Consider the following 17,120-nt stretch of genomic DNA (forward strand, 5'->3'; position numbering starts at 1 on the left):
TGCTAGACAGAGGAATAAATACAGCGGACATTTATTGAGCATTGACTATGTGTTAGACATTCTGTACAAGGTTCTGAGACTGGAATCAATGGCCATGTGCACTCATTTCGATCTCAGCTTGTCCCCTAAATACTTGCCACCACACATCCTCCTCGCCTCAGGAGAGCTGCCTCTCCAACGGCAGAAGATAAATCATCTGCATTGTGATAGCAGCTAGAAGTTAGACCAGGAGCCACTCATTTGCCTGATGAGACTTATTTTTGATATCTTCTTGCTCTGGCGATAAGGCCTTTCCCCTCTTCTCAGGCTTCTTGCTGTTTGCCGTGATCCTTGTTTCTGTAGAACCTGCAAGGTTCCTTGGTTTCCACTTTTCTAGTTTGCTTCACTCTGTATTAGTACCAGCTTGGGGTATTATCAAATCACTGTTGTGGCTTATAGGCTTGGGTACTTTAGTTGCCTCGTTTATTTATTTATCTAGTAAATGTAAACATAACACTTGTTTTTTGCCTGACTCTGTATGTGAAGCATTGGGGTTACTGAGATGAGTGATAACTTCGTCTGTGCCCTGATTCTTTTAAGGGGTCATGCTGCCAGCTGACCCTCAGAGCCTTGGCACAAGCTGTTCTCTCTGCTCAGACTTTCAGAACTAGGTCAGGTGGCAGTCATCTCCTCAGCACCAGCCTACTATTCTGGACTAGACCATTTCCCCCAGTTTTAGCACCTTTTCCCTTACCTTTAGAGCAGATAGTTCAGTTTGCAATGATATATTTATGTGATTTGATTAATATTTGTCCCTAAATTTTAAGTTCCAGGAGGTGGGGATTTTTTTCCTCCACATGATTGTTTTCCCAGACCCTATAGGACAGTGCTGAGTTTGTATTATACTGGGCCCACAGAAAATACTTGTATAAGTGAAGGCTTGAGAACAGTGCTTTGCATTGTAAGAAAGGTCTTCCTGAGTGGACAGGCCCTGCTAAGAGTCCTTGAACTAGAAAAGGGAGGGGTGTGGAAGGTAGGGCTTTGAGGCCGAGGCAAAGCAGATGTAAATGTCCGAGCTCCCAAACTAATGGCAACGGCTGATTTGGGGAAAGACCTCGAGGAGCAGCGTGTATGTCAAGTGGGCAGTACTGGATATCGGGAGGCAGTAGGATAGAGAACTACCTTGGGACTACTGGCTATAAGGGGTGGGGAGAGGGGAGAGAGGGGCGTAAAGAGAGAGAGGTATTTTAAGGAGAAAATGGGTAAAGGGAAAATTTTGTCTTAGTTTGTATTATTTGTTTGTGCATTCATTTAGGACCACAGGAAACAGAATTTATTTATACGGGGGCGAGGCTCCATGAAGGAGCATTTTCAGTGTAAATAGGATCATATCCACTCATTTATGAATGACTGAGTGCCAAATCTTTTAAATTTCAGGGCTTCATGTGTACATTTCTCAGGGTTCAAAGGACATTCGCACGTATCCTACCAGTGGTGTACTTCAAGTCTCCTAATGAATAATGTCAGTGTCAGGCTTTGGACCCAGGTCTTCTGGTATTTCCGTAGGTGCTGAGCTGCCTGCAGGCACAGAATTCACGGGATCTTGTGGCCTGAAATGCCCGCCTGTAGTCTCTGAAGCTGCTGCTTCCCATTCCAGGACATCCATTACGTTTCTCCTACCTTCCCACCCCCCAACCACACACAAAGCAATAAATGAAAAGTGGCTGTAGATCTTGGTGATAATATTGTTGTTACATTTTGCAAAGAACTGGGAATTAAGGATGCTCAGAGGAACTTGTGGTAAAAATGTATAATGCATTAAGGAAACATTTTAATCATATGAATTGATAGTTTCTTTCTTGCTGGCTCACATCCACCTGGCCCTGGGATGTTCAGGCTTTTGCCTTTTTTTTTTTTTTTTTTTTTTTTAAATCATGCACGCACTTAGTACTCCTTTTCTGAAACATAATTGATGTACCAACTTGGAAAGTGAGTGTATTGAGCCTCCTTGGGGAATGTCATTGTGTGCTGCTGGACCTAGCAGAGAATCAAATTGAAAGCCACTAAGCAAGTGAAATCACTTTTAATGGACAGATGCTTTGTGCTTTGTTGACTTTTCTGCCCAACAAGAATAGAAAGGATATATTTGTGGTGGCGTTAGGTATTCAGAAAAATTGAGAGCCCCTTTTCTTAGTTTTAGTTGTTCTCTTCCTATCTCCCTTCCTGCTTTCCCCTCTCCTTTCTTGTAACCCCATTTAGCCTGTATTTTGGGTGTGACCCTGGACACATACATAACCATCACTTCCCTCTGCTTCTCTTCTTTTCTATAGAAAGATGTAGCACTTAAGCCTCAGGAACGTGTGGAGAAACGCCAGACCCCTCTGACCAAGAAGAAACGAGAAGCACTTACCAACGGCCTGTCTTTTCATTCCAAGAAGAGCAGACTCAGCCACCCACACCACTACAGCTCGGATCGAGAAAATGACCGCAATCTCTGCCAGCACCTTGGGAAGAGAAAGAAAATGCCTAAAGGACTCAGGCAGGTGAGGAAGCGTGTGTTTGTTCTTATCTGTGGCTGCGAAATCCCTTCCTCAGGTGCCTGCCTCTCTGCGGTTCTTCATGCCGGGTGGAGAAGACCTCCTTGGTGGGCTGCTGGAGAATTGCCCCACAGAGCTGTGTACTTGCTTCTAACAGAATATACCAAGCCCAGCACAGTGTTTTATTATGATTTGAAACTTCAGTGTCGGTTTCTTTTTATCAGATGTTCTGTGTGCCATAAAGCTTGACGCCGGTGCTACTGGCGTGTGGGGCAGAATGACTGGACTCGATGCTCATCAAGGTAGACTGGCTTGTAGGGCAGAGATCTTCATAATTGGGACAGAATGGAATGGGCAGGTGTGATCACGTCCATTGTGGGTCTCAGGGTTCTGAGGTGCTAAAAATGGTTGTCTGCAAGCAGGCAGTACCTTGCATAGGATTTATATATTCCAGAGCAGCTCAAATATTGTGGCATGTGGGAGAGCAGTGGTGAAGAAATGAATTTGCCTTTCGGTTCTTCAGTTCTCTGTAGTCCATAATTCAAGACTGTCTTCGCAATCTGCTGATTGTATGAAAGTCTGGTAGTAGGGCTTACTGGTCTGTTAATAATTAGGTTTCAGTGATCCACAAGAAAATATAGCTCTTGGCATTTGGGAGCCTTTCTGCTTGTGGAAATCCCCACATGAGATAGATTAATAATGAGAAACAAAGCTGTTTATAGCAATTTTTTTCCTGCACAAATCCAGAGGCTTTAGTGCTTGCTGAGTTACCTGTGTCCTGGGTGTGTTTTGTTTGTTTTTGGCAGGACCACTGGGTAGGAATGACTATTACTTGAAGCAGAGGAAGGGAGTGTGGTTCACAGAGCAGGTGCTGCTAATTAGAAGCTGAACGGGTAATTTCCAGTTTGCAGATGTTTCTTTGCAGAGGGAGAAATCTGGGATCATACAAAACAGTGGTTCCAAAAGTTCACAGATCATTAGTAATCCTATCATGAGCATTATTAAACACAAATTCTGGCCCCTCCTTAGGACCTAATGAACCAGAATCCCTAGGGGCAAGCCACCGAACTCTGTGGTCTTAGATTTTCTATTTGATAATGGCCACGCCACTCTGGAAATATTCTTATAAATCATCAAGAGTGTATTTTTGGTGATAAGTTTTAGTGAAAAATTGGAAGGACCCAAAACTTCAATATGACCTAGTCTCTAGTAAGTATGGAGTCCGAGGTCAACCTGTTGGTTAATGAGGAATATATTCCCAAGAAAACATCTAGAGTGGTGGATGTCAGCATGGACACAGAAGGATCTCAGAAGTGTCCCCACATCTGACACACAGGGCAGGTTTTCTGAAGGTACATAAATGTCCTGAAATGAAATGCCAGATTGGAGTTCTAGTAGTAATTATTAACATTTATCTAATGCGTACCATGTGACAGTCATTAACAAGGGAGTTTATATAATCTGTAAATCTCACAGTCTCCTTGGGTAGTGGGTAATGTGATGTTGACTTTCCAGATGGGGAAACTGGAGGTCAAAGAGTTAAAGTGACTTGTCTCAGGCCACTTAGCAATGAGGTACAGAGCCAGGGTTTAGATCCTGGTTTCTTTGTGTTGCTCTATTTCCCCTGTATATTCTGCCTCCCTTGTTTGAGATAAGGATTGAGCATGAAGAGAAAGAGAACTCCAGGTCATTGGTTGCAGGTGTCTCCAAGTATTCCTAGGAACAATGTGAGTAGTTTGGTAATAGGGAGAGACTTTGGTTATAGAAGTGGTCTGTGAGGGCCTAAAAAGAAACCGGATAACCTACCAAGTTCAGAGAGCACAGAAAGAGCTGAAAAGTTTGAAAGCAACCACATTTGTCCGAAGATTTTTTTTTTTTTAAAGATTTTATTTATTTTTATTTGAGAGAGAGAGAATGAGAGATAGCACGAGACGGAAGAGGGTCGGAAGGAGAAACAGACTCCCTGCTGAGCAGGGAGCCCGATGTGGGACTCGATCCCGGGACTCCAGGATCATGACCTGAGCCGAAGGCAGTCGCTTAACCAACTGAGCCACCCAGGCACCCATGTACGAAGATTTTTTTTTTGGTAGACTGTTTCAAGAAAGAGAGTGGAGCGAGGGAGGAAGGGCTAGGTTCTATAAAAGCTGATGTTCCTGTGGTATTTGTGACTCCCAACCCATGCTTCTGTATGTGATCAGTGAGAAAGGTAATTATTACCCATGGAGAGAGGTTGCAGCACAACCACCATCTCTCCCCCAGGCCCTCCCTCCCTCCTACCCTTTCAGGCAAGAAACCAGTTTAATTCCGAGTCTGTGCTAAAGTGTGGTTCCTTATCCTTGACCCTCTTACTCCCAGACTTGGTCTGACTTTTACATTCTCTGTTTCAAAATTCTTCTTTCTGCTTTGTCCTCTGGTGATCATAAAAGAAAACGAGGACTTGTATATCTCAAATTCAAGGAGCTTTTGGTCCTAATGGTTAACCTTCTGGTACAAGTGGTATCTGAAATCAAAACTATCCTTATTTTAGGCAAAATATTTGAAAAGCAATTTTTTTTGACTCCTCATGAATCATGGAGAAGGAAAGAATGAGTTGTACCTTTTTGGTCTATGTAAGAGTTTTCAAAACAAGTGGTGTTTTTCTTATCTTCAGTGTTGATGCCAAAATATACTCCCCAAATCAAGTGTTATTTTTCTAGTAGGAAGGGAAGCAGAAGTTGATAACTGAAATAACGCTCTACCACTTTTCATTTGTAGTCTTCCTAGAATCACATGTACTGTTTTGAAACCCGGAGCAAATCACTGTCCATTGCTGCCCATCTGGAAAATGAGGGGTTTGGTCTAGGTGATTTCTCAGGCTCCTCTCTCTTGAGTTTCAGTGGTTCTTTAAATTTATGACCAACCCAGAGATTACAGAGCGTTTTCAAGGTCTGTGAAGGAAGACTGCTGTAGGCCCAAGTGTAATTTTGGTTTGGAGTCTGTAATTGATAGTTTCTGTGAAGACATTTAAAGGAGAGACGTGTGAGGGAGAGGCATGGCTACATGTGTGTTGCCCGGACGCATGCCATCTGTTGTGTGATCATTGGTAAAAGGTGACACACAAGTGTTGGAGGGCCACCGTAGATGTTCAGAAGCTTGTGCTGAGGGTATTGCCAGATACCTGTACACATCGCAATTACTGTTCCCCTTACCTTCGCCTCGTATGAGACAAAAGTAGCTGAATCTGACCATCTTAGCTGGGAGGGGGGGCCTTGAGGTGAGAGTGTCCTTGAGGAGAATTTCTAAATTAATGGATTGTTGCTTAGTGCCTCTTATTGAGGGAGGTATAGTTGGGAGAACTACAGAGGAAAGAAGGCTGTAGGAGGTGAGAATTTAGTCTTTATTTTTGACTTGGTGACAGTGGATTAGGTTTGCATCTGATTAGGAAATGGTACTTCCTGAGCAGGCACCTTAATGCACAGCTTTCCTGTAATTATGGGAAGATGTTACTCCTTCGTGGAGAGGAAATAATAGGATTTTTTTTTTTTCTGAGAATCCGTTGAAGGCAACTAATCTTTTTACCATGAGAGTACAATTATATATTTTTATAAGAGAGATGTGTAGTTCTAAAACCAAGCTGCCTTTTCCTTCTCTTCCTGATTATAAAACCTCAGTTCTCCTGGTATTTTCTTATCCTGGGAAAAGAACGCTTTTTAACTGGCACTTAACCACCCCAGTGGAACTCATTTGTTGGATTATGTTTTTAAGTATAAATATATCCTGACTTAGAAGATGCTGAGCTGGCAGCTGTCTTTCAAAATGGTTGCACTTTTTTATATGGCAAGGTTGGACATTCTCCTTAATTTCCAAAGGGGGGTTTAAAAACAAAGAAAGGAACAAGTTAACTTTTACTGAAGAATGCATGTCTTTCTGACCCCCCAGGCTTGTATTTGTTTTACACAGAAATATTTGCTCATGATGTGAGCATCCAGACATTATGTTTAAAAGGTTTCAGCTTGTACTAATAAGGATGTGGTAGGGCTTCCCCTCTACCCCTCCCCCCCCCACCATCTCTACTTAGACTTGTGAGGGGGAAACCAAAATAGAGGCTGCCTAGGCCGTCCCTGTAAGGAGCCTTGTTCTCTAATTGCAAGACTAAGTCTCACTGCAGCCCCAGAAGGACACAATGACATGACACACTGCCAAACCTTGGAGCCAGCCGAGGACTTCCTCAGAAGCATTTTTGGAAAACTTAACCCTTCCTAGGGCTTTGGGTTTTCTTACATTATGTCTCACTTCTAGATCATGGGAGAGGATTTAAAATTTTACTACTTTGTAGCTGAAAACACAGAGAGCAAAGGGGTTTTAAAATTAGAGAAGCAAGGATAAAAAGTTGATGGGAGTTAAGAGAACTCTGAGATTTGGCTGGGCATGAGTGTTTCTAAACCTCCATATAGTCCATTAGCCTGTCTTTCCTCCCTCTAGTAGGAATCCAACCAGAGGAAATAGGCTTTAGTGAAGTCCGAGCAATTCTTAGGCCATATGAACTCTTCCAACAAGTGGGTATCAGGATCGGTCATCAAAGTAAATCCCAGAGCCTCCCTCCTAACTGAATTTTAGTTTCCAAAAGACCACTCAGCTACGGGCTGGACTTCTCAGAGAAAGAGGCAACCTATTGAGATGGCTTAGAGCCACAGGAGGATCCCATTTGAGAGGGAAATAAAGGAGTTTGGGAGTATTTCAGGAGCCCAGCAGGTAGACTCTGACCTTGCTGGTGAGAATGGCTTTTCTGTTGTTTAAAAATCTTTATGCAAGCTGATCTGGGTGGGTATTGCTTGTAAGGAATGGAAATTTGCTCCTCTCCCTGAAAATCTACTACGGTGGAATCAGACTTGGTGGAGGATTTGTAGCTGCTGACATTGTAGATACCAAAAATGTATACTGGTGTCTAGAAGAAGAGGGATTGGTCCCAGTGCCAAGTCTTTAAAGTTAGAGCTATTGTTAGAGCTGTGGGGCTTGCATCTGCCTTGTGTATTGCCATTGTGTGTTGGCCTTATTTGGAACAAGTGGTTATGTTGGTGGAACAAAAGGGCCCAGGTGACCAAGTCACCCAGCTGTGCTTGCATTCCTCATGCTGGAGCAGTCTATCTGCTCAGGCTCTTTCCCAGTGAGAGCATTTACTACCAGAACCTGATCCTTTATTTCAGTGTGACTGACTCAGGTTGTCTGAGGACTTCTCTGTGACATTGTTGCTAGTAGAAATTAACTTGCAAAGGAGGATTTATAAGGGACAACTTTGATTAAACAGATCCAGTTCAAGTCATATTTCTGAAGACCAGCTAATTAGTTTCAGGTATAAAAATCCAGGCTGAGGTCACACAGGTATTTATCCAGCTTGACTCTAGAGCCTACAGATTTCTGGAAATCAGAGCATTTGAAACACTAATGCAATTAGGGATTATACTTTAGTAATGAAAAGACATATGAACTTGGCTAGGTGCTCTTTCATAAATACATTTGTTATTATGGTTAAATAACTGAAGGTACATTGAGCAAGAAATTGAGCTACAATTAAATCAGTTTTACTTCCTACTTCAGAATTTCAAGTTTAATGTGTTTCTTGGGATTTCAGATGCTTTTTTCAAAAATTGTGTTGTCATGTGAAGGTACAAACTGAGATAGTAAATAAAATCCTCTATTTTTCCTTCTGATTAATTTAAGTTGCACATTATTTTTTTCCCTTTGCCTTAAAACTACAGAAATAGGAATAAAACCAGATGATTAAAGAACGGGGAGGAGAAGGATTGGCTTAATAACCGCTGTTGGAATTTTGATTAACTCAAAATATGGATAAGATGTCAGATTTTAACATTAGTTTTGAGTAACCCAGAATCCAGGCTTGTCTCTGTTCTGAGTTAGTGGTGTGTTTATTATATTGGAGGTATGTATTTGGTATTGGGAAATGTGGGACTAATATAATAATAAGTTACATGAAGTTTTTTTGTTTGTTTTTTTTTTTTAACTTGGGACTTTGGAGGCAATGACAGTTTATTTTTTGAGTTTTAGAATTTTGGTTTTGTATCTCCTGACTCCTTAGCTTGTTGTTTGGGATATAGTCCATCAGCCCTGGATGTTGGTAAGAGTGATAATAAGCATCACTTGACCTCAGTGAGACAGATGTATGGAGTGATATGGCCAGTAATAAATCTTATCCCAAGTGACATAGATGTTTTTAATTAACATTTAGGAAAATTTGACTAGAAGAGGACATAGCACATTGACTACCACCTCATAAAACAAAACATACAGAGAGAAAATAGGCTGAATTGGAAAAGGAACTGCCATTAAAAAAATGGACAGTAACTCCGCTTGAGCGATCCTGAGACCTATAGAAATTGCTCTGTTTAAAAAAAAAAAAAAAAAAACAGTGGCATTCACTAAACCCCAAGAATATGTATGTGTGTGTGGAACTTTATTAAGGGCCATTTAAATTGTATATATTGTTAGAGGAGTAAGAAGGACAAAGTGAAAGGATTCTCAGCTTTGCCCACCATCAGCCCCCCCGGTACGGGTGTTTGAGGGCCAAGGGAGCATGTTTTCCCTTCACACTGCATTTTCGATAGTCGATGGGGTTTGACAGAACTCCCTTTCTTTATTTAAAACTGCATTTTGTGTTAATTTTAAGTCTTCCCCTCTTCTGATGATACGATGTTAACCTGCATGTGGCCAGATCTTAGCTGCAAAATGTGAAACAAGCCCCCATGTGTTCTGCATTCTAATCTCTGCTCACAGCACCCCCGTCTCCACACAAGCCTGCACATGACAGGTAATGAGTGGGAGGGGGAGCGAGTGGGTGGCTGTGTGGTTTGCAGCAGTGGTGGTGGGGAGCTGAGCAGATGGCTGTGATAGCCACGTGTTGCGAGATTCCCGTGGGAGTTGATGGTGGTGACAGGCGACTCACAATGTGCTATTTACAGTTTGGGTTTGCAGTCTTTAAGTGACATCTGAATGCTCTTTAGCAACTGCTTTCATTACTGCCTTTCGAGGAGCTGCTAATTGAAAATGAAATTGTGGGTGGGCTTTTAAGGCAGGCACAGGCAACTCTCCGTGGTAAATGTTGCTTGAGAACTGTCGGATGTCTTGATGCCCAATTTGTAATTCTTTTTCCAAGGAGGAAAAGCCAAAGGTGCATTTGAAGATTCAGTATGTGCTCATAGGCAGAGCTGACTGTCTCCTCCTGCCCGGAGAGCCAAATGTGCACTCAATGGGCTGGAAACCAAGCCATCTGCCCATGGCTCACCTTTGTATGGTTCTTGTTAAATGTGTATGACTGTGTAAGGTTCTTATTTTAAGTCTGTTAACATCTTGTATTCTCTGTTAGTTTTTTGTAGGACATCACCCTTTTCCCTCTGCTCTTCATACAGTCACTCTGCAGGAGAAAATGATCTGATCTCTTGATCAGATCAGAACCACTGTTCTGTGGAGGGCAATTGGGGGGCCTCCAGGCGCAATGAGGGAAGAGGAAGGTGGTGGATTTGATTGGCCTTTGGCAGTGGATGATGTTCTCGATCCTCTTACGCCTGCCTCCAGCTGTGGCATTGTCATTTGTACCTCATCTTCAGAGTTGTTAGCTGAAGCATCCGTAGCATTTCTGAAATGGTAGCTTTCTTACGTGTTGACATGTTGCATTGTTTTATTGCCCATTCTGAAAACAGCTTTGCTCAGAGCAGTCTTGTGCTGAACAAGGAATGACCTCCCTCTTGGAGGTACCATTAGCTCTCTTTTTAATTAAATATGTAGATACAATATTACCATTCTTTTTAGCTTCCCCTTGAACATTTTCAGTGAACACTGTCTGAGACAAAACCATGCTGAATTCTGTGCTGTGTTTGAGTAGGACTGATACTTGCTTTTAGAGAGTCCCTGAGGCTTGGGCTGAGGGGACCTTGATGACACAGCCCTTGCTGTACTTAATCCTCAGTCCTGTTAGACCTGCTTTACCACAGGAACCCAACTATTTTAATGCACTTGAGTTACTGCTGGGTCCTAACGATATTTGAAAGAACCTGTTTTGGTATTCTAAATGAATTCTAGAGCATTGCCTATTGATTGAAAGCATTGATCATTTTATGCCCAGTAGATGTAACAAAGTTCTTGCAGGAGCTCTGGGTCTTTTCACACGTAGGTGTGTGTGTGCATCCTCACACTAGTCCTCACAAACACACACGGAGCAGAAACCAAAGTGGCTCACAAACACAGGCAGGTCCTGTCAGGGCCTGCCTGGTGCCTTTCAGGAGCCCTGCCTTGTGGCCTGCTGAAACACTCCCTGCATTCGTTGATCACGGCTCTACAGAAGCTGCCACTTCTCCCTCACGTCGGCCTCCACAGACGCTGTTGAGGCGGGTCACTCCGTGATCTCCACACCTGCATCTGTGCAGGAAGCGTTTGTGTCATTTTCTTGAAATCATGTAATGCAAACCTGGACAGGTCCTAATTGCTGGTGATGGTTCTGAGTGGCTGAGATTGGCTGTAATTAGACTGAGAGGCAATTAGCAGTATTTTCTAGATACGGGAACATACAGAATAATATTTCTCAGAGGGTGGTCTTTGGACCACCCGGGTCAGAGCAACTCCTGGGCTTTCATTAACAGGCAGATTCCGAGGCATCACCTCTGATTTGTGGAGCCAGGGTCCCTTGGGTGGGGGCCAGAATGTGGCAGCAATTTCCTTAGGTGATGCCAAGGCAGGTGCTGCAAGAGTCATACTTCTACATGGATTGAATGGGACTATTTTTTACTTTTTTTACGTTTACTTTCTCCTTAAAAGGGAAAAGGAACAGTACGATGTTGTTTGTAAAACTTGCAGCAAATCTTAAAAATGTTTAAATCACGTCTTGTGAGAAAATAATTTTATCAATATTAGGACCATATTCACGTTCTGTGTATTTACTGATTGAGTTTTCCTCCAAAACTGGCAAAAAGAAATGTTTTTTCTAAATGCCATAGACATTATATTACAAAAAAATAATGTTTTCAAAATGGTTGCTTTCTAGCAGGAGTTTATTAGAATATAGCATTGGTAGAATAATTATGTTGTATTCCTCTCTCCTTAAATCTTCTAGCTCCCTCAAATAACACAGCTTTTTTTTTTTATGCATATGGTAACGAGATTTTTTTCCCTCTACTTCTTTCTTCCTTCAGCACCATGATGGTGTTGAGCTCTTAAGTTTTGTAAGTTTTACGAATCCTCCATATTACAAAAATTGGTCGGTATTCGGTGGCAGTATTGGGGGGCAGACGTGAATGAAATCTGAAAATACTGGCTATGTATTATTGGTGGGGGCTAAAGACCATTAACTGTTTTCTTCATTACCAAGAAAGCTTCACTTTAATAAAATGTCATGCTTGAATTACTGGTTTGGGTTCCACAAATTCAAAGGGAAATATTTTCCTTCCTAAAATCAAACAGAATGAAAGCCCTCAAATTCTTCAAAAAGAAGAATTTTTGTTGAAGTAGCAAAACCTACACTTATGATGTAACAGTTGCCTGAGGTGTGTCAACAGTAGGTAGCCTTCGTTTTGAATGCATCGCTGTGAGACTAGAAATGCTGTTCCCTGGAGGGGATGCAAAATGATCTGCACAGTCACCAGTGAAGTGATCACGCTGTATGAATAAGACTGTCAATAACGACTTCTGATTTAAAAAAAAAAATATATACTGTCATGCAGTTTCCCTAACTAAGAGGTGATGAAGATGATGCGAAAAACCCCCGCCTCTCAGGTGAAATAGAAAGCTGAGTGATGGGCCAGGCACCCATTTAGGGAAGGTCGGATGGTACTTTTTGAAAGTTAAGCAGACCTGATAAAAAGTTTCAGTTCTACAAGTGGAGTTCTTCCTAGAGATGTCTTGTACAGCATAGAGACTATCGGTGTCAAACTTCTTCAAATAAATTTATTTTCTAGTTAAAAAGTGGTATAATTAAAAAATATATAAGCCCACTCGCATAGTTTATCATCACCTGCCTCTTCTCTCCTCACATGACAGCTCTAAATCTGTATTTGTCAGATGAACAGGGCAAGGGGGGAGGACAGGCAGAGGCATGGAGGGGTGTGGTTGTGTCGTGCGTGCGAACAACCATGCCGGGAGTCCCTTGGTTCTGCAGGTTGGGGGAGGAGACGCACCGACAGATCAGAATATTGGAAGGGAAGGATGTGGACCTGAAACATCCTTTGCCCAGCGATTTCTGACCCTGCTCTTCTCCATCTCCTCTTCCAACCGGATAGCGCCTCTGTCTCCTCCCCTTCCTGCCTTTGAACCCGCCTTCAGGCTCGACTCTCATGTCTTTGGTTTTCCTCTCACTCTCTTCTTCCAGACGGTGTCTCCAGCTTGCTTCCTGACCCTGCCAGAGTTGAACGGGAAACCCCTTAGGTTTGCTTTCAAAGTTAGAGTGCCCTTTCCACCTGCTTCCCTGGTCCCTTGACTATGGTGGCCCTTCTCCCTCAACATTTATATTTATCCTGTCTGGGTTCTTAGAGTAGCTCAGTGGTGTTTCACTCATTGGCATTGCACTCTCTTACTAAAGGAATTTCAGGGGCCATCCAGAGGCAACTAAATGAAACATAAGCCCATTAGCGCAGGAGGAAATGTTAGGTCCAGCACAGCTTTCCAGCCGCGCCTCTCCTGCTCCCTGCTCTCCACGAACACCTCGCTGGAGCTGTGGTTGCTGTTAGCTGCCCGAGCCCTGTGCTTTCTCCACACTGTGCTTAATGCTGTTCCCCTGGTTTGGAATGGCTGCCTTCAGCAGTCATATTTGTCTCTCAGCAACTACTTCAGATCTACTTCTTTCTTGAAGCTTTTATGATCTTTTCCTTCAGAATTAAATGCATTTTCCTTAAAACTCCCACGATCCTTTGTTTATATCTGGGGTGACCCCGGAATTTATCACCTGATGTAGGACGTTCCTGAGAGTGAAAGAGCACTATTAATAATTACCTTGGAACAATAAGCATGATTCAGGACTTCCTGGAAAACTGGGTTATATGGTCACTCTATTTATAAGTCACTTTTGACCTTTCTCATTTTCTACCCTGTTTTAGAGTTGGCCGTGTACAGTCCTTCTCCTCACGTAAAGCTAAACTGCCTGAGGACGTTGCTCTCTGACACCGTGAGGGGCCCAGGCTTGTGTCACACGTAGGGAAGTAGAACCCTTGAAGCCCTCTGCTGTTGCTGCGTTGAAGAACTGAGATGTGTTTCTCATGTTTCTCCATTTTCATTCTTGAACCCCTCCAGTGTGTTCTCCATACCATAGCCAGTGTGATCCTTTAAAAATATGCATTTGATCGTAGTATTCCCAGATGTAAGTCCTCTTAACGGCTTCTTGTTGTGTTCAAATTAAAATTCAGACTCCTATGAGCTAGAGCACTTGGTTATGCACCTCCGTTTCTGTAGTCCACCTCCTGTTACCCTCTGTCACTCACTGGCTCCTGCCCTCTGACCCTCCTTCATCTCCTCCAACACGTCAGGTTCTTTCCCACCTCGGTTACCTCACACATGCAGCTCCCTCCACCTGAAGTGGTCTTCCCTCTGCTCTTTGCATCATGGGCTCTTTCTCATCTTTTGGGCCTGAGCTGAAATGTCATCTGCTCAGAGGGGCTCTTCCTGACCATATTGTTCACGCCAGGTTCTGCCTTTAATCCTCTCTCCTATATACCCACCCTTTTTATTTCTAACAGCACAGTTTGCACATTTTTTTTTTTTTCTGTATCCTTCCTTCATGTGTGCACCTTCTGCTAGAATCCAGGGTCTCCTGAAGGAAAGTATTGTATCTGTTTTATCCGCCCTCATGTTTGTCATGTTTGTCCCACATTGCCTGGTACATAGAAGGTGCTTAATAATTGAAGTTGAATGAAATTTGGCATAATTATTATTTTTTTGATTGTTGATGTTACTAATCACATACTCTTGTTGCATTCCAATGTTAGTTGCTTACAGAAAAACAAAAAGCCAATACAATATGACCTCTGTTTTCCCTCTTTGGGGATATGAATGTAAAATGAGATACTGATCAACATGTTCACGGGAGGCAAAAACTTACTGCAAGAGATCTCTGCCCTCCTGTGGAATGCGTCTGCTGTTTTCCCATGGAAGCTGTCCGCGGTGTGTCTTCCCAGGGTCCTAGCCTGTCGGAATAGCTGCACCATGGCTTGTGCGGCCAGGGAAAACTGGCCCAGGGAAACTGCAGCCTTCCACCTTCCGGTGATAATCTGAAAGCTACCTGCCAAGCAGCAGAGACAGGGAGGAAGCTAGGTGGGTATGAGATGGAATTGACTGAGCACTCTTGTACATGCAAATATTTGTGTGGGGCTCACTCTACTTTTTCACCATAAAGCACAAACTTATTTTTAGTATCAGAGCATGAATAGCATTCTTTGCCCTGTAAATTACTGTCGCACATGCCCTCTGTCTAAAATATTTTGACTTTAGGGGCGCCTGGGTGGCTCAGTAGTTAAGGGTCTGCCTTCGGGTTAGGTCATGATCCCAGGGTCCTGGGATGGAGCCCCGTATCGGGCTCCCTGCTCAGCGGGAAGCCTGCTTCTCCCTCTCCCACTCCTCCTGCTTGTGTTCCTGCTCTGGATATCTCTGTCTCTGTCAAATAAATAAATAAAATCTTTAAAAAAATATTTTGACTTTGGGGCACCTAGGTGGCTCAGTTGGTTAAGCGGCTGCCTTCGGCTCAGGTCATGATCCTGGAGTCCCGGGATCGAGTCCCGCATCGGGCTCCCTGCTCGGCAGGGAGTCTGCTTCTCCCTCTGACCCTCTTCCCTCTCGTGCTCTCTATCTCTCATTCTCTCTCTCTCAAATAAATAAATAAAATCTTAAAAAAAAATATTTTGACTTTATAAAACATTTTAATTTTATTCCATTTTTAAGTGGCCTAATTAATTCATTCTCCACATATTTGCCCAGTCAGCAAACATTTACTGAGCATCCTTTGTGTGCAAATGTTATGTAAGAGACTCTGACATAACAAAGGATGTATATACCCCGATAACTTGGCCCCTGATGTGGGTACACCTTGGTAGAGCTGTCCTGGCCTTGTGCAGAACTCTTAGCATAAGGGAGGCTGAGACTGCTGGGTTAAGTGCAGTTCAAAGGGAGACAAGGTTGAGCATCTCTTAGAGAATGAATACCTTCAGATATGCGTGCTAAGTTGCTTTAAAATTGTTTCTTTCCCACCATGCCATTTTTCTTAACCTCCTCTGCTTTTCTAAGAAACCTTTGAGAATAATGCAATATCCTACTGACGGCATCAGTAACTGTTGGATACAGTGGTGTGTTACTTCTCAGTTCTCTTGGGTTCTTAGTTTTACAGATAAAGGCTTGGAGGGTCCCACATTTTCACCTCAGCTGCAATTTATTGGGAATTATCTGGCCTAGTTACGTTATTAAAATTCTAGTGGATGTCCGTTGTTTCCAAACACTGCCATTTTTTTGGACATGGACCTCAAAACCAGGTATGTTTTTTTTAGAAATAGCTGTGCTGTGGTTACAAACCCAGTTGTAACTTCTTGCTCTGGGAACTCTTGTTATAGGAAAATCCTATTTCTTCCCAGAGGTGGAGCTGTTTATACTAATCTGCACAAAGCAGAAACAAAAATCTCTCACTTTCTGTCATTTCTGCTTACTTGCAAATAAATGCAAGTAGAACTTCAAATATTCTAAAATACTCAAAAGTAATATTTGAATAGAAACTTAGATCTTATATTTAGAGTGAGAACACTGATGGGGCTCGTATAGTTAATGATCCCAGGCATAGATTGTAGATCAGTTCCCAATTTGCTAGCAAGTTGTTTTTCCTTACAAAAGATAATCTGTAAATTGCTTTTTGGGGTTTGGAAATCCTAACTTTCTTAGCAACTGTTAGAAATGGTGGTTTCCCGGTGAATTTCTCTAAAAACTGTTTTGTAAGGTTTACTCTTCTCTCATGCTCCTCACTTCCCCTTGGTATCCAATCATTAAATATTTCTTGACCATATGCTCCTATGGGTAGACAGAATTTTAGGTGCATGTAGGAAACAAAATGACAAAAGTCCTGCTGGGGAGGAAGTTACATTCTGGTTGATTCAGTCCTTTTAGCTGCAGACCCCTTGCATTTAAATGTCCAACCCATACATTTCTTCTCAGCTTCTGGAATCATAAACCCAGGTGCTTATCACATTTTTTTTTTCTACCTAGATCATCCATAAGCATTCCAAACTCAACATTGAACTCTACAGTAGTTACCCTAAATTTGCTCTTCCTCTTTAGTGTCCTTACTTAGTTAATGTGTGCACCATCTGCTGAACATCCAAGCCATAAATCTGCTCATGCCAGAAACCTGGAAATCCTGCTTCTCTTCCCCTCACTCCTCATCTTGGCACATCCTGTAGATTTATGTCCCATGTATTTCTTCCTTATTTCTCTCCATTAACCACCTTGCACCATTTCTGCTACTGCATTGGTCAAGCCCATCGTCTCTTGGTTATATTACCACAGTGGCTTCCTACTTGGCCTCTAATCTCACCATGCTTCGACCCATCCTCCAAATTCCTTCTGATACAATTTAGACAACATGCAAATGGAATCATG

At 42.6% G+C, this 17,120-nt stretch overlaps 1 protein-coding gene across 4 annotated transcripts in view; it reads left to right on the forward strand.

Annotated features, from left to right (window-relative positions):
* AUTS2 (activator of transcription and developmental regulator AUTS2) overlaps positions 1-17,120 on the forward strand; it is a 1,158,197-nt gene that overhangs the window by 301,466 nt on the left and 839,611 nt on the right. For all 4 annotated transcript variants that reach the window (XM_073884256.1, XM_073884253.1, XM_073884254.1 and 1 more), the window contains one exon: positions 2,310-2,522. In XM_073884256.1, coding sequence (XP_073740357.1) covers positions 2,502-2,522 — 21 coding nt within the window. In that variant the 5' untranslated portion in view covers positions 2,310-2,501. The remainder of the gene's footprint in view (positions 1-2,309; positions 2,523-17,120) is intronic.

This window comes from Callorhinus ursinus, unplaced genomic scaffold (genome assembly GCF_003265705.2).
Source record: "Callorhinus ursinus isolate GAN/ISIS: 27379988/994484 unplaced genomic scaffold, GSC_fseal_2.0 scaffold55, whole genome shotgun sequence".
NCBI lineage: Eukaryota > Metazoa > Chordata > Mammalia > Carnivora > Otariidae > Callorhinus > Callorhinus ursinus.